The sequence below is a fragment of the Onychostruthus taczanowskii genome, unplaced genomic scaffold (genome assembly GCF_017590055.1).
Source record: "Onychostruthus taczanowskii isolate IOZ18803 unplaced genomic scaffold, ASM1759005v1 scaffold105, whole genome shotgun sequence".
In the NCBI taxonomy this organism is placed as follows: domain Eukaryota; kingdom Metazoa; phylum Chordata; class Aves; order Passeriformes; family Passeridae; genus Onychostruthus; species Onychostruthus taczanowskii.
The window spans coordinates 655,504-673,921 of NW_024497078.1; the positions used below are offsets into that span (position 1 = coordinate 655,504).

At 39.6% G+C, this 18,418-nt stretch overlaps 1 protein-coding gene across 1 annotated transcript in view; it reads right to left on the bottom strand.

Moving 5' to 3' along the window:
* Window positions 1-18,418, bottom strand: part of ZC3H12C (zinc finger CCCH-type containing 12C) — a 43,911-nt gene that overhangs the window by 16,627 nt on the left and 8,866 nt on the right. The window contains exon 2 of the mRNA XM_041414408.1: window positions 7,172-7,938. Within this exon, the coding sequence (XP_041270342.1) occupies window positions 7,172-7,866 (695 nt within the window). The 5' untranslated portion in view covers window positions 7,867-7,938. The remainder of the gene's footprint in view (window positions 1-7,171; window positions 7,939-18,418) is intronic.

An 18,418-nucleotide genomic window follows, 5' to 3' on the forward strand; every position in this document is an offset into this window, starting at 1 on the left:
TCTCATTAACCTGAGCCTTCTATCAGTCCTGCATTTGTTCCCTCTATATATGTATATTTTGGTGCTGACATGAAGCAGATAGAACAGGTGCCAAATGTTTTGGGTTTTTTTTTTTTTCCATTAGCCCAAATTACTTCAATGCTTTGAGGTGTTTTAAAGAAAAAAGCCTTGGAAGCTGTCACATATTTCAAGATACCTTTTGCCTGTAGGGCTTACAATGCTGGAGCACTCTCCAAGTGCAGCAGGTGCTGTCTCCAGCCAGAACTGCACGTCAGTCTTTGTTGGAGCATGAGCCACACACTCAGCACTCCAGGTCAAAACAGGCAAAGAGAAGCTATGCTCAAAGCTGCCAGTGACAAGCTCCTATTCATATGATTCTTACTTGCTGGAAGAATATTTTTATCTATTCCTTACAGTGACTTCTCAAAATAAACTAAAAAAATAGATAGTGGTACTGAAAGATGAATGTCTGAATCAAGGTACCAAGACACAACCACATCTACCAAACTCAGCAACACAATCTGAGGAGAAGCTAATGCAGCTACACTGCTAGTTTGTTAAAATAAATGAGCAATTAAACTGTCACATGAAAACTCCATGTGGCACAGATAAGACAAGTGAGCCACCATCCTGACGCAAAGGATGCCATTGTGGAGAACCTTCTGTGTCAGCAGGGTATCAGTGAACCTTTTAGTACAGCCAAATGACCTGCCTCAGGGTTAACACCCGGGACCAAGGCTCTGTCTGAACAGAGATGTCTAACACTGGTTAGACACTCCAGTGACACCTTCTCCAGCTGAATGCCACTCTTGAATGGCACTGGGGACCTGCCCATGACTGTCAGGCATGGGTGTTTGTTTCTGATGCCACCAAGCACCTACAACATCCACAGCTGGCTGGATGGCTGGGCATGAAAGCTGGAAGAAAATTGTAAAATATCTGTCTTAAAACTGGGACTGTATTTAACTAAAAACCAACTCCCCAAATCAGCATCTTCCTCCTCCCAAACAAAAATTAGTATGTGGGATCTCAGCACATCACTGTGGATGTGCAGAGACACCAGGGGAGCCCCTGGGGGACTCGGAAACCCTGGAATGCTGCCAAAAGGGTTTGGTGGTTGGATTTCGATCCATCAAAAGGAGAAGAACCTGTGAAGGAGGAAATGAGAGCTTCTTGGGTGTGAATGATACATTTATGGAGGGAAACATAAATTTTAGAAAAATAGGTACAGGGGGGTCATGAAGGCAAGATGGAGGATTCAGGGCGTGGCCCTGTGTTCTTCTTTCTTCTTCATGTCTTCCATTTTGTGTGGTGATGTTGGCACTTGGGGATTGGTTCATGGTGAAGGTACACTTGTCTATAAGGGTGAATAGTATTGGGAAATAAAGGTAAATATGTCACACGTAATTTTTACTATAAAAGACACAGCCGCCCTGTGGGCGGGGGAGAGTGCACTTGACTGTCCTGCTGAGCGGACCTCGGCTGGGCAGAGAGAAAACTTTGTAGATAAGAGATAATAAACAGAACTGAAGACCGAGAATTTGAAAGACCAGACTCATCTTTAGCAATCGCGGCCGCCCAGAACCACCTTTCCCCGTGTCGGGGCAGAGACACATAACAGCGGACCCTGAGTCTAGTACACTATTTATCTCAGGCTGTGTTTTCCTTTGTGCAATGATGCACAATCAAGGACCACTTAAGTACACAGGCCAAGGTTTCCTAGAAAGGGAAGCTGAAATGTATAACCTCCATGGTCTGAGAAACCCAAGGGTAAAGTTTTCAGAGGAATCTAATTGACCAAAACAAGATCAATTGATTTCAATCTGAAAAACAAAACAACATGATCAAAATACTTTGATTCCTTTGCCCATAAACTTCTGGAAGTTGTTGTCCAAAACTAATAATAAAGCAAGTAATCAAATAATTTTATATCAGTGTTATCTTCATGTTGCGCTTTCTATAGGCAAAGCAAACTTATTTTCTGCCAATAAGTTTTCAGCATAAATTTATATATATATTTGAAACATTCTTTTCACAGTCAGCAAAGAAAGTCTGAAGGCACCCAGAACACCCAGGGAAAAGTATCAAGGTCCACTATAGCTCTAGGGGATTATCTAATTTGGTGTTCAGCTCTGATTTTAAGTTTATATACACAGAAAAATCAGTCTCATCTATAAGAGCATTCTAACAAAAAACCTTGATGTTTAAGACTTAAACTGTGGGCATCTTTCCTCTTCCAAAAAAGATTAATTCAACACCAAGAAAGATAGAATAACAAAACAAGACCAGACCTGAAGTATCCTATAGGAAGCTAAATAGCAATTCTTCAAGTCATAGCTTGCAAAAGCCTCCTTTCTGCTATTCAGTTGAAAGAGGGTGTTCTCTTTGTTTTTAAAACTTCAGCCAATTCATATTATTTAGACCATATTGTAGCTTTAAACTTGATATACAGAAGATGCATTTGATGACTCACTTACAGTTTAATGCACAAACGATAAGCAGTGTCATATGAGAGTTTAAGGAAAGCTTTCCAAATGATGCCAAAAGGCAGAAAAAATGACTGTTGGGTTTCTCTGAATCTACAGTTTGCTAAAACAGCTTGTCTGTAACAGGAGTAGTCACCAGACGACTGGCATATACATGGGTTCTGGCTTGCCAGAGTAAGTTGTTCTGACCCAAGCCTTTTTCCATGCTGCTCAAAAGAAATTCATGAATCCATCAGCTCATTAGATGCAACCAGTTCCACAAATATGAACATCCAGTCACATAATCAGACATATTCTTCCGCCTTTGTGTCGGATCAAGTTGTTCTCCCAATGACAAAAACATCAGGTTATGTTAACTTGTCTAATGGAAAAATAATCCTTTCTGATTCCCCTGCTCTCTGAATTAGGAAGGTGGATCAACTCATTTTGCAGCCACCCAGTCACTAGATGAGATGCAGACGGGAAAGCAGCCCTGGCAGTGGGATAGAGGCAAGCCTAAAAGTAAATCACTCTGTGTCACTCACCGGATGTCTTGTGAAACTACATCCTTAATTAGTCATGGAATGGAGACACCGGGTAGCACAGTGTTTGATCCTTCCAGAAGAGGACAGTCATCTCATCCTACTTGAATTATTGGACATCAGTCACCTCAACCTTCTCCATAAAACTTTCCCTCCCCGTCAAATACATCCTTTAAATGAAAATTAGTAGCTCTTCTCTAGAATAATTATAATAGCAAATGTTATCATCAAGTATGTGCATTACAACAATATGTGCGTAAGAATATAGATCACAGTTTAACCATTCCTGTGATAAACTGTGAGAAGGCTTCCAAGAACACATCTCAAAAGACTACCTACAGTCTTGCTTAGGGCACAGGCCCATTTTCCTTTAGCAATTCCAGAGTGAACTCATTGGCCACAGCCTGGAAAAGCAAAGACAAAACTATGACAATTTATCGCTATACATAACAGGACCCTGGATATTTACATACAGAAATCTGAAGAAGCCTGTCTCTCCTGCATGTAAAAGCTGAAATCTGTCCAGTATTTGAAGTGCTTAGTTACTAGTACTTATTTTCTTGAAGGGGAAAGGACAGATCCTGTGGGCAAACTGGTTGCACAACAGACGTCAGCAGCTGAGACTCATCTTTCACATAAATGGGACTGGCTTCCCTAACCAAGAAATGATTTCTCGAAAAAGGTGGGATGCACTGGACCAACCAGCCAGTTGGCAAAGATGCTTTTGTTCTGACCAACACAGCAAGGCATCAGTAATCCAGGAAGTTTCTGGAGTGCTTTTGCAGTAACTTCTTAACATGGGTGACTGAGTACCTAACAAGTGCACCAGCTGGGCCTCATACCTAGAAACAAGGGAGGAGACTGAGACGGGAAGGTCAGCAGCAGCCTCTGCTGCAGTGACTGTGAGAGGCAGATTCAGTCAAGAACGAGCAAGGCAAAAAGCAGGATTATGAGATCAGGATTCTGAAAAGCAGATTTTGGCCTACGGAGGAGAATCCCATGCAGAGAAGAGTGCACAGGAGAGATGGTGGATTTTTCAAGAATCACCCATGCCAAGCTCAAGACTGGCCCACAGCAATGTGCAGGAAGTTGGGCAAAAGTAGCAGGACAAGACTTTCCCTCAGTTGACTTTTGGGAACAGTGAAATGGGATATTGCCAAGCTTCTGGGCCCTGGCTGATAGGTGTTAAGGGAGCTGGCTAATGACATTGTATGGCCTCTCTTGGCAATTTTTGAAAGTTGTGGTGATTTGGGATATTCCTGATGTCTAGAAAAAGGAAATATCCTTTCCATTTTAAAGGGGGGAAAGAAGGGTAATTCAGGGACCTATAGAGCTGGTCAGCCTCACCCTGATCCCTGCAAAGGTGATGGAGCAAATTGTCCTGCAAACCATTTCTGTATGTAGACTGGATGAAGGTGACTGGGAACAGTAAGCATGGATTTTTGAAGAAGAAATATGCTTGAGCAGCCTCACAGGCTTTTATGGTGAGATGACTTGTTCAGTGGATGAGGAGAGCAGCAGACAGTTCATTGTGGCTTTAACAAAGCTTCTTACAGCTTTGCTCTTGTAGCAGCCTTCTCTTACCACAGCGTCACTGACAAACTAGGGAAGTAGGGGCAAAGTTAGAGCAGAGATGGACTGAAATCTGACTGAACTGCTGCACTCAAAGGTGTTTAGCGGCATAAAGTCCACTTGAAGGTCAATCAGTATCTGTGTACTTTAGGGACTGGCAGGGGGGAATGCATCGGTTAACATCTCCATAATGGTCTAGATAGAAGAACGGAGTCATGCTCAGCAAGTTTGCAGGATGTTCAGCTGGGAGGAGAACACCATATGGGTGTACTCTCATTGAGAGGGACCCTGGTCAGGGTAGAGCAACATGCCAACAGGTACCTCAGCAAATTCAACAGAGGGAAATGCCAATTCTCCAGCTGCTGAGGTCTAATGCTAATCATCAGTACAGCCTGGGGGCTGATCACCTGGAAAGCAACTCTGAAGTGAAGGACAGTGGGGTTCTGGTGAACACCAAGCCATCATGAGGCCCCAATGTGCATTTGCAGCACAGAAGGCCAACAGCCTCCTGGGCTGCATTAGGACAAGCACTGCCAGCAGGTCAAGGGAGGGGATCCTTCTCTACTCATGCATATGGAGTGCTAGGCTCATTCTGGGCTCCCCCATACAAGAAAGACATAGCCAACACTGGAGAAAGGCCAGTGAAGCACAACAAAATTAATCAAGGGACTGGAACACCTTTCATACAAGGAGGAGGGGCTGAGAGATCTAGGACTGTGTAGCCTAGAGAGGAGAAGGCTTGGGAAGATCTTATCCATGTGTCTAAATACCCGATTGGAAAAAATAAAGGGAACAGAAACTGATTTCTCACTGGTGTCCAATGACAGAACAAGAGGCAATGGCCACAAAATAGAATACAAGAAATGTTGCTTTAACATAAAATAAGGAAACTTTCTTACAATAAGGGCATTCAAACACTGGCCCAGAGAATACGTTGACTCTCCATCTCCTTAGAGACATTTAAAACCCAGCTGGACATGGCCTTGAAATGACAGAGCTCTGTGTACGGATCTCCAAAGGCCCCTTCCAAATGGAATAATTCTGTGATTACATTTGGTAGAAAACAAGTAAAGACCTGATAATTTGATTCTTGGATACAGAACAACCATTCTATGAATACATTTAATCTATTAAGGTCCTGCAGCATGCATCGCATACATTCATAGTTGGTTCATTTGATGCAGGTGGTCAAGAAAGTAAATTTAACATAGGAAGGCAGATCCTAAATATTTATGCTAATAGCTGAATAAACAATAAGGAAAAATTACAGATCTGGAGCTAATTCTGGAATGTGTTCAGTACAGTTTGTAGAAGTTGAACCTATGTCCACCCACCAAGTCTGAGCTGTGCTAACTAGCTAACACACAACCATTTGGGATTTATGTGAAGTACAATAAAAACCCATTTTAGAAGTCGCTAGGTAACTTCTTGGTTGAGTGCCACAATCGTGTTTGTTCAACTCGACATGCCTCCTCTACAACTCAAGCTGAACCAAGAGATAAGGAACGACACATCCAGCAGAAAGAACTCACAGGAATATACCATTTTAAAAAAGTAATACCCTTGCCTTATTGTGCTAACTCCTCTACTTAAAAAAACCAAACCCCATCATATTGGCATAAATAAGTAATATATTTAAATTTCATTTTAAAAAGCTTTATTTAAAGGGAATTGACTTGATTAGAAGCTAAAAAAAAGTACCATGGAAATGCCAGGTGTTTTCTTTTAGCCCAGGAAAGTCTTGCATTAACTTTTATTCCTGATGTAATGAAAACCACATCAAGTCATCAGAAAACTAAAACCGACCTCCTAAACCTTGTTCTTAGTAATCAGACAATCTTTATGACTTACTGAACCACTTACCAATCAATTTATCATTTAATCATTTACATTGCCATAAAAACCTAATCTCTCAGCATTTCTCTCTGCCATTTCCTTCTCTCTTTAATTACTGATGAAGCATGAACCTCTCACCATCACAGGCAAGTTTCTTGTTATGCACCCAGATGACTGGGTCAGGATCAGTGAACATGGCAGGTAAATGTGCTATCCATGGGCATGTAAGTGAAAGTAATCTTTTACATACTAATCTCAACAATTAATGGCAACAAAACCTATTTCCAAAACTGACAGCCAAGACCAAAGTTATGGGCAGATGAGTTCTCACAGATTAGCCAGCTAAGAAGTATCCTGTAAGCTGCTTAATTCTACATCACTATTTTATAATCTTAAGGAATCTCACATTTGCTGTAACTTTCTGTATGTAACTCCATCAAGCAATTGCCTGTAGCAATGGTGACTACCAAAAATTAAGGACTAGAGTGGCAGTGAGAAGAAGAGATTTGCTATCTGCCTACAAAGGGACAATGGCATTAACCTCTGGTTGTTCTAACAGTGACTAGTACACCACTGAAGTCCTACAGACCTGTAGCCTTATTACAGTATCAGCACACTGTGTGGTTGACACAGACACTTAAAAGAGACCCTGTATACAGTTTAAGGCAGTTACACCAAACATCAGTGCTTGAACTGATGGGTAAGAACCTTTCGTTTCCATTTAAATAGAAAAGCAAAACCTTCATGGTCACATACCTCATTGCAACATTGCTGCCATCAATAACTATTGGCCTCAGGTTGTCTCCATCCTCTGTCACATCCTCCTGCAGTGGAGACTCTGACCTCTGAGACTCTATGGAAGACGCTTCACGCATTACACTAGTGTTAGCATTAGTTACAGTCTGATCAGTCTCAGTTTTATTCCCGAGTTTGACAAGTTCTCCCAAAATATCATTTATTAAAGCATCAGTACCAAGTTTATTTAGTACAAGTTGAACCTGCTCTTCAGAGTAACCCAACTTAAGTGCAAACTCCAGTTTGGTTTGATATTCTTTCACCACATCAGGAGGCTTTTTGACTTCCTTAGGTACTATCTGAGCCTCTTCTATCCTAAAGTCTTGCAAGATTTCATTTCTTTTTAGTATATGAGGCTCTAAGCAAGGAGATCGGCACAGCTGTCGATGAGTCTTAGGCAATAAATGTGACTCTGATGCAGAATTTTTCAGTCTCTCTGAATCATTATCAGAATTTGTGCTTTCTTCGGAGTCACAGCTGGAGCTTCCAGAAGTCTCTTCAGATGTCTCCTTTTCTCTGTCTTCTTTCCTAGAATTAACCTTATCCATCGTTGGCTTCTCCGCCATTGACCAAGGTACAATTGCATTTATTTGTGTGCCAGTGCTCCCCACATAAAGGTGGCCTAAGTCATGCCCCAGATGATCCTTCAAGCCCATGAAGCTGCTGCATGCACTTGACTCCACTTTGCTGTTTTTCTTGTATTCCTGAATATAAAGTGTTCCGTATTCCTAAAGAGAAAACAAAAATGTTGCAACTGGTTACATGCATTACTTGTTTTCTATTTTCTTGCTGCTTCCTCAGAACTGCATTTATTCTCTTGCAGCTGAGAAATAGAACTTCTTTCTTTTTTTAAACATGGAAGACTTTTTGTGGAAAAAACTCTTCCTAAGGAATATCTATAGCTAGGTGGATAAATAACTAACCACCTGTCTTCTGAATGTATCAAATGTTTTTACTTATACATTTCTAGAAATGGATTTATGAAAGAATATGAAATCAAAGATTCCAAGTTTACTAGTGTAATGTAGAGACAGGAGTAAAGTAACTATTTAAAAACCATGAGATACTTCTGTATCTCATATACTATGCTGTAACACCAAAAAAAAGGTGACTATAAAATACACTAGAAAAGGTTTTCGAATTAAATACCTTACAGTATGTTGAACAGAAAGAAATTAGCATAGTGCTAGATTCTCTGGCTTATTAGTAACAGAAAACATAATTAAATAAAAACTTACTGGCCCTGAAAGACACTATCAGCTCAACTGAATACACTCAAACTATTTCTGAATTCCCTTATAAACTGATAATTAAGTCAAGAAAGACTAATTGCTCTCAACAGTGTTGTATTACTAACACATACAGCATTTAGGGACATGGATTGATCTAATGGCCCATAAAGCCAACGGAAGTCTTTGCACTAATTCCAACAGACCATTCATCAAGCCAACAAAGCAACAAAATTAAAAGCTGATTTCAGCTCCTGCATTAGAATTTTGCAAGCTTTTTGATAAACCAAAATTATACATGTATAGATATGAGTCATTTAGGAAGAATGGAAGTAAGAGGTTGCAGTTTTCTGGACTTCATATACTCTCCATATCAGATTTTCTTAAGTAATTCTGCATAGCAGTAGTTATACAGAAGTTAGTTACCCATTTCATCACAAACATTACTTCAACACCCTACATTTGAAGGCAGATTGCTACCTCTTTCCCTTACTTTGTTCTTTGAAATGGCAATTTTTGCTAACTGCTTCAATAAAGAAAATAAAACATAAATTATTTCTCATAAATAAAAATGGACCATATGGACCAATTGTACTGCAAGGTTACCATGAAAAAGAAGAATTTAAATTAAGGAAAGACTACGAAACAAAGAGTTCTTTCACACTTCCATCTTGTAAGGCAGATATAAAGCAAGAGACAAAGGACTTCACTTGAACTTAAAATTTCTGTCAGCAAGCACATTAACTCTCCCATTCCCTTACAGGTGACCATTTAAAATTGATGGGGTATTTTTAATATCCAGTGTACCTTCCTCTTCTTGCGATAATGATGTGTGAGTGTGCACCAGAGAAATTAATCCAGGTTTACGATTAGAGAGAATCAAACAAACAGTCCAATCCATGGCTCAGTAAAAGTAGATTCTATAGGCAGGGAGTGCCAAGACACCACCATTGTGGTAGAGCGTTCTGGTTATGGGGCACAAAAATCTTACTTTACCTAAACATTTCTACTTAAAATAAATATATCTTGTCTACCATCAGCACTTTCATCTCCAACACCTTAATCCTATCAAGGCCAATAAGGAAGAAAACAAAGTTTTATTTAGATCTTATCTTGCTACAAGGCAGTAGGGCTGTAATTCTCAGGCAGTGCATTAATGAATATTGCCTTCTCTTAACGCAAAGCTTTAGGATTTCAAGCAACCCAAAGATTAAACACCACAAGAATTTAGGAAATGCACCTTTTCACACGGAGATTTATTAAGTAAGATAATACACTTAATAGCACAGAGGTAGTAACAAATCACAATATTCCAATAAAAAGATACAGTCAAAAAACCAACACTGTGGCCTTCATAGAACTGACACACACACACACAAAATTAAAACAAATCGCAAACAAGCAGCCCCTATTGGAAGGCAGGCTGCCTAGCAACCAGCCTCTAGTTGCTAGGATGCGCTCCTTTAACATACCATCATGAATACTAGCACAGCCAAAGAATAATTTGGTATGAACAAAAGCCCATGAAAGAGAGCGGGACTTAAGTGCGTCTGGTTTCCCCTCGGAGAACAATGCAGCTGCCAAACCAATCTGGAAGCCCCGACATCATTGTTCCACCAACCCCACAATCTGCTCTGACTCGAGGAAGTCTAGTTAATGGGCAATACTTTTAAGCTGGACTGAAAAGTTGAGCTGGCTCATGTACTGCTGCTGCAGAATACAGGGAGATAATGGGTCACTGCCTAAATCCGTGTACTGTGAAATGTCATTTTAGTATTGAACTAAAAGTGAAGGGAGGGTTTTTTTGGAAGGGGGGGAAGAAGAGTTTGCATATTAACAGCATCAAATACCAAAAGCCTGAAGTGCATAGATTAGACAGAGGATTTATTTTTTTTTTTAGTGTTAGTTAAAATAATACTTAAGTCATTCTCCAATCACTTCTTTCTTGAAGTTTAAGTGCTTTACAGCAACTACAATCATAACACCCTCCAGTGCGATTCAAAGAAGGCACTAGCATATGAATGTGTCTGAAGATTAGGCACTATATGAAACGTACTTTAGATGATTTGCACAACAACTGCATATGAAAAATGACCATAGCCTGAGCTTGGTCCATTGTTAGGAATATATACATAATCAGCCTCACATCTATCTGCTTTAATTTCCCTGTCAATCTCCATTATGCTTCAATATATAATTGCTTGTTTTGCAAAGAACTCCACTGTTTTTCAGAAGCTATTTAAAGAACAGAATAATAAAAGCAGCAGCTTTAACATCTCCCACAGATAATATATAGTCACTATACTATTGCTTTAAAAGCGTAGTTAAAATTGTATTTGTACTGTAAATCCAAAGCTAAATATTTCTGAAATAGTTTTGCATAAGCAGTACACTATTCCTGCCATTTGGCCTAAACCCTGCATGAAAATTGCATTTATTTTCAGACAAATTTTTACAATGCCTGGAAACTTTGCATATTGTATTTGTGGCCAGTAGCCTATCTTAGAAACATTACACTTTGGAGCTCCCATCATGATGTCCTTTATGAGATTCACTGACTAGAACCATGAAAATCAGATGTCACTGTTGAATGCTGCTGATTATTTTGTCTTGGTTTGGTTAGTGAAGAGCAACATGCCAGGCAGTCAATTTGAATGAATTTGTATTCCAAATAAACACTAGTGTACCTATATACAGGACAACGAAGCTCATGAAAACTAGAAAAGGTCACATTTATCTAAGGAGCAACAGCAGCTAAGAATTCCTTTATTGACAAGGAGTTTTTGTTACACATATATGGTTTTAAAGCATGCTGACTGATACAATGCAATATAGCTAAGAAAAGCGTCTACTATGAATTCTGACTTAAATGAAAGATAAACAAAAATCATCCAAAAAATTCCAGTCATTAAAGTCTTCCCCTTTTGGTTATGCTCACCACAACTCAGTAAAAGAATGTGCATTTATGAAAAGGTTAATAAAACAGGTAACTCCCAATTTACACATATCTATGATAAGTTTTAAACTGTAGCCTATTTGAAACGACAGTATCACACACTGCGTTCACTGTTAAAGGCTTAAAGTACTGCAGATACATTTATCAGATATAAATATAACAATCCAGATGATCACTTCATTATAGAAGTATAACATTTTACCATTTCTTAGAAGTTGCACTATTTTCCACTAGCCATTAACAACAATCAGACCATCGGTTCACCTCCACACAAAACAGAAATATTTCTCAAAGGGACGTGGGCTAGCAGATCACCTCATCTTTTACTGTGTATTCAGAATACTTTCCACTTACAGTCGAGCATAAAAGAAGTCATTTAATGCAAATTTAGTTCACAGAGGAAAATAACAGAGAAAAGTAATGTCATGTGGCACAATATAAAAGAAAATGTTTATTCTCAGAAGATCATCAACAAGTTTCTGAAGATACAGTCTACAAGGAAAGAGTTCAACATGTTTTCACATAGGTATATTTTTTCTAAGTCTCCTAAACACAAAATGTAAAATATTGAAATAATTTTGTTGAAACATTCACTGCTTGTCACAAACAGAAGTGCAGAGTTGGTCAGAAAAGAGAAAAAAAGAACGTATCTGTTATCCAAATGATAAAGATACTGCAACAATGCAAATAAAATAATGAATATGTAATAAATACCTACTGCTGTAGTTTCTATGCATTTAATTACCATTGTATTTGAGCGAGTGCTGTTGTCTGCATCATTCTATCCAACAAAGGAGGGATGTCCCATTGAACAGATTGGTTAATGCTCTGGGGCAACAGATGTCTACTGGAACTGCAGGAGACCAGCAACTGGTGGCCTGCCCATCTTCTGAAAACTTTCAATAGACTCATGCATATGTTCACACAATAGGGCATGTGGTAGAAATGCAAACCTCTTTTTAACCCTTTTATATGCTCTCTTTCCCTCTCAACTGATATATGAAGGTCTTTGTTTTGGACTTTTTTTTTTTTTACAGGATCCTTGGAACATAGGCTCATGTGTGAGTACAGAGTGTTCTTCAACCTGACGTCTGAATGCAAAATATAAACCAAAACAGATCAGAAACTTTATAAAAACAGCCAGACTAGACCTGACACACAGATAACTGGTTTTAAAAACTCAAAACCTTTGACTGTAACACATTCCTATCTGAAAGCACCCTCATGCTCAATCTTACATGTCAGTCTCTTCAGATAGCCTATAATGGAGCTCTTCCTACTTCCACAAACATGGCAAATTTCACCCAAGGTGTGGTACAATGCAAAAGGTGTCTAATTCTGTTTTTCATTCTAAGAGCTTTTTCTACTAGTCACAATTTAAATAACAGCTTATTTGCAAAAAAGGGTAAATACCTGTAACTTAGAAGTTGAAACATCTCCTTCTCCCCATTGGGCTAGAGAATTCATTCTGTTGATGGCTACTCCTACCATTTCCAAATTCTGGGAAATGCACCATTACTGATGCTTTCAAAAGTTCCTTAACAGAATGCAGTGTGAGTCAATGCTCTTTAATATACTTAATCTTAGCACATAACTGTTTTTCTATCCCGCTTTTTCCAAGAGACACCCAAAGTGTGCAAATCTCAGCTGACACGCAGGCTAGCTCGTTGTCCAAATGCAAACTGATAAGGCTGCAACACCAGAAAGGTGAACCATCCCGTTCGTGCAGAGAGAAGCCCCCATACTTACGTTGGCTGGAAAACACACAGACATTGGTTTCTCTTAGCTGTTCCAGAAGCAACTCCTTAACACGATTTCAGCTGCAGACTTCAGGCAAGCAAGCAGAACAATGAATGGACGAACAGATGGACCCGCGATGTCTTTGCTTAACCTACTACTGAGCGGCCGCGGAGCCAATCACAGCCGGCAGAGCTCACAATTAGTTGGCTGGGCAGATGCAAGGCAACCTCCCCATCCTGCATCAGGTTCGGAGGTTTCTAAGATAAGCAAGTTGATGTCATTCTCAGGGTCTGCCCCGGGCAGCATGTGTATTAACGAGGGGTGTGCAGCAACAATAGGCCATACAAAAGAGACTAGCAGGCAGCTGCTGTATGAGAGCCAGAGTCATTAGGGAGCAGGCTGCCAACAAGAAACACCTGGCTTGGGCAGACTTCAGCTTCTCCTCATTGTTTCTAATTCATGAAACAAAGAAAAGAATTATTTTTTAAGTAGTAAAAATTCTAAGTTTTCTATTAAAATATATCAAGGAATATAACCCCTTCTATTATGAAAACAAAATGTTCTTTGTAAGGAAAAATATTAAAGAAAAATAAATTAATCAGGAGCTATTGTAGTCCCTTTTCTTGTTAGCAAAATTAATCATAGTGGTATAAAGCACAAGGAGGTAAGAAAGGAGCCCACACTTAACACTAAAATGCATTCAGAAATTGCATTCTGAATTTTCTGACACTTTTCTACATTAGTCAATAATTGCAACAAACTTGCATTTACACACAACTCTAAGAGTACTTGTGGATAATTTCAGTGGAGGGGTGAAAGTGTTTAAACCAAAACTACATAATATTAATATATGGAATAATGGATATTTTTAAGCAGTTGGAACATTAGCCCACTTGACAGAAAGGAACTACAAACCACCCTTTAGTTCTGGAGTCCCTTATATTGGTTTGCAACACAATTGCTTTCCTCTTTTACTTTTTCACAGATAGGTTCTAGATGCCAAGATCTTTCCATCTCTTCTCAATGAGAGAATATTTGAACAGAAGTCTGGAGCTAGGCTATAGCCAGCTCTTTATTGCTTTTATTTTCAATTGAAGTAATCCACACAGAAACTCCAGTGCACATCTCCCCTCACTGCCCAATATTTCCATTGCCCAACAAAGACATTTAGCAACATAACTGTAGCAAGGTTTGATGCTTGATTAAAAAAGGTGGTACACTGTGGACTTTCAAATAAGAATTTGCTACTGCTGATAACTTCAGCTGAAGACAGGTTAACACACATAAGGAAGAGATTCTGCATTTGCCAATGTTCATCTGAATGACTACTAGAAAAGCATATTTACTGAACTTCAGCATCATTACATGACTAAAAGCAATAATGAGAAACACAGAGCCAGCTGTCGCCCTCTGCTTGTGAGGACAGGCAAACTGCTGGGAAATATCTACTGTGATTTAACAGAAGAAAAGAAGGAGAATAGGTTTGTTAGAACTGTTTAGAGTAACTTTCCAAGCTTTATCTGGATATTAAAGCAATTCAACACAGTAAATGAAATTACACATTGTCATGCTATTACACTGATGCACCTATCACGTGCCTAGATATTAAACTTCAAAGAAGAAACCCCAACCATAGCTTCTCCACACTGTCCATTAAACACTCCTAAAAACAACTACTAACACCACAATTTTGGAGCTTTTAAGTCGGAGGCAGGAGGAGACTCCACACTAATTTCTGCCACTGTGAACACAAAGACTGAGAGAAAGCTACCCACGAGCACAGTGGGACGCCTGATCCCCAGCACTGGATTAAGCCTCTTTGCAAACAGCGAATAAAAGCAGTGATCTGAAAAAGCTAATCAGTCCCTGCTGTGGTATTTAGACTACCTCAGTTGCCGGTATATTAAGCATATAAGCATATTAAAACTTCTGTAGGCAAAATGGGAAGCCAGTCCAGTTCACCTATGTCCAAGAACTGCACTTAAATGCAAGTAGGATCACTTGGCTATTTGTTATCACTAGTCATTTGTTATCTCCCTGATTAGAGCCAGGCATTTCTTTTGCAATACAGAGATGCTTACTTTGCAGAGACACATATGATACCCTTTACATACATCTATAACAGAGAACTCTGTGGCAGAGAAGTGCTGTACTTATGGCTCTACAACCACGACTAGTGCAAGTGTATTGCCCAGCTTAGAAAACTGCCTTAAAAAGGATGCTGTAAGAAGTTCACTAGCAAAGACCTGCCCCCTCTACATCTTCTACAGTAACAATAAGAATACCACCCTGTTTCATGTACCCCCAAACTCTCCACATACCAAGTACATGTCCTCAGGAAACCAGGGATAAACTTTAGTTGCAGATTAAAGTTCATGTAAACACCATGCTGCAGCACTATGACCAAAATGAGAATGGATGCAACCTGAAGACTTATGTTATATTGTTAAATTTACAGAAGATATTCTAGTAAGTTATAATTGGGTGAATTAAGAAGACTAATTTCTAATTAGTCTTCTCAATTCTAGAAGAATTTTCTAATTTTATCTTATGCACAACATCAGTTACTTAAACCAGATGCCTCTTCTGGAAGCATCTTCTCAGCTTTTCCTTAAAAGAAGGTGGGTTGTTGAAGGTTTACAAGGTGTCAGATCACCCTATTAAATCATGCTTGTGATGACAGAAAAGCATTCATATTAAGGCTTATCAAGTACATGAAGCTTCCTTGTGGGAATGATGAGCTCACCTGTATGAAAGACACTGTATGAAACAGTGGGGCTGTGCCATCACATCTGTGAAAGGCAGATGTGCCTAAGAGCATCACCAGAAGGTACAAAGCAAGCACAAGGTACACAGCACAAAGGGACAAAGCAAGTTCTACTTTTTGTGCTAAAACCTCCAAATCCAATAATGAGTTCAACAGCTTCCTATTACAATACTCAAAATACAAAAAGGTAGTAAATTAAATCCAGACCCAGCAAACGTAACAGCTCCTTCAAATTCCTGGTCTTGCAAGATGAGTAAGCTATAAAAACTTGTATTTGTGGCTGCTAGGTATGGGACATTTTGCACACTGCTTATCAGGTCCTTAGTGCCACTTGATTAAACAGCAGGCCAGCACAAAATCCTGAATTGCCTGGAGGTGATGGGCTTGGAGACTCCATGGTGCAAGGAGATTTCAGAATGGCACAGTGAAGGGGACGGGATGCTGCAGAGAGAGACAGACAAGGGCACTTCTTGGTTTGGGTGAAGGATGGGAAGGAGAGCATCCCCTTTATCCTCCCTCCCACTCCTGCCCAGCGTGGTGTGAAAAGCACACATGGAAGGGTCAGAGAGACCAAAGCGGGGAGAGCTGGAGCAGCTGGAAAATTCAGACAGCAGAGGCTGAAGATATTGGGGAAGCAATACTATAAGGCAGAAAAAACCCTCTAAAACCCTCCAGAAAAGCTGCTAGTTCCAGTCAAATCTTGTTTCAAACACATTGAAAGCAAAGCCTTATTTAAAAATAAATTATTTTATGCAAGCATACAAAATGGTCATTCTGTAATTCTGTAATTCCAGTGGTATTACTGCAGTAATTAGAAAGACAATTTGTCCCATTAACATGTTTCAATTATCTTTTATTTTACAACTCCGTGCTAAGCCTCCTGCAATAAATGATGTTCTCTGCAAGAACATAGTGCACAAGTTAAATCAATCATGTACCACTGCATTTATGAAATAGAAATTAAGGTTATAGACTACAGAAAAAACCCAGCCCAAAAAAAGGTGAAAAACTTATGTTTACTGTTGGACTTGGGAGCTACAAGGGAGATGCCTATCTTCAAAATTACAAGGTGGCAATACAAAAAAAAAAAATTCTTTTCAAGTTATATGAATAAATAGAATGTCTTAATTAGAACACTTGAAAGAAGTTCACCTAGTTTTGAGGAGTGGTAAGTGGTGCTCTAGACTGGATCTACTCATAGTCAAAACCAGACAAAAAAACCACCACTCTACAGCCATACAAAGGACTGAATTAAATAACCCGTAAAGAGTGCCTAGAATTCAGAAAAAGAACTGATATTACGATAAAGATGGGTAACGTTTTGCCTAGAGAATGAAGAACCTTTCAAAATCACCATATTTGAAAATAATGTTCAACTGTATTTTCAAACGCAGTGCAATTGCTCTGTAGAAAAATATGCATTTTCAAATGCATTAAAACAAAGTGATGAAGAGTTCTTTCACTCTTTGAAAAAAGACTCATCTCTCTCTAGTTATCCTTAAAATTAAAAAAACAGAGATGCATTTTCCAGCAGGGCGTCATCTTAAAACAAGGCCAGAATGTCTACAGTTTATACATACATATAATCCCATTAGATCAACAGTATACTGGCTGCATGCAAGACTTGAGCAAACCATTGCAACATTTATCAGGATGTTCTCTGAAGTTTTGAAGAGAAGTGGAAAACCCCAAGTGTTATCATAAGTACTGATTACTTTTTTGCTAACCATGGGTAAAACAGATCCAGTTTTCATTTTTCTGTTGGTAGACAAAGCCAGTGACCATGAGCTGCTCATCACAGGACAAGGCACCAGCCTGCAGCTGCAGAGTTTGCCTACATGAGGAGCCCAAGAGGCTTGAACTACACCAGCCAACTACACAGAAAGCATAAAGCAGCATTCTGTGACACCAAAAAACACTGGCATCACCCTCACTACTACACTGAGATGTAGCACCTGAAATAAAATACATTTTCTGAAGCAGATTTTAATTTTAAAATTAAATAGTTTTGATCATGTGACAAAAAAAAGCCTCCCCTGTTTACCTAGGAGGATGATGATTTCCTCAGTACTGTAACTTACAGATACTCACTGTAGGCATGGATTCCTAAGACGTGCTCCTTTCACAGTGCCACAGAATCGCTGAAGTTGGAAGACACCTGTGTAGGACATCAGGTCCAACTCCCCTGCTCCTGCAGGGCTACCAAGAGCCAGGTGCTGCACCCTGTCCAGACAGCATCTGAATATCTCCAACAATGGACACTCCACAACCTCCCTGGGCAGCTGCCAGCACTTGGTCATCCTCACAGTAAAAGTGCAATTCCTAATGTTCAGAAGGAATAGTCTGTGCACACTGCTTCTGGTTCTGTCCATGGCACCACCGAAAAGAAGCTGGCTCTGCCTGCTTTGCACACACCCTTCAGGAATTTATATGCATTGATAAGAAACCCACAAGTCTCTTCTTCAGGCAGAACAGTCCCAGCTCTCTCAGCCTTCCCTCCTAGAGATGCTCCAGTC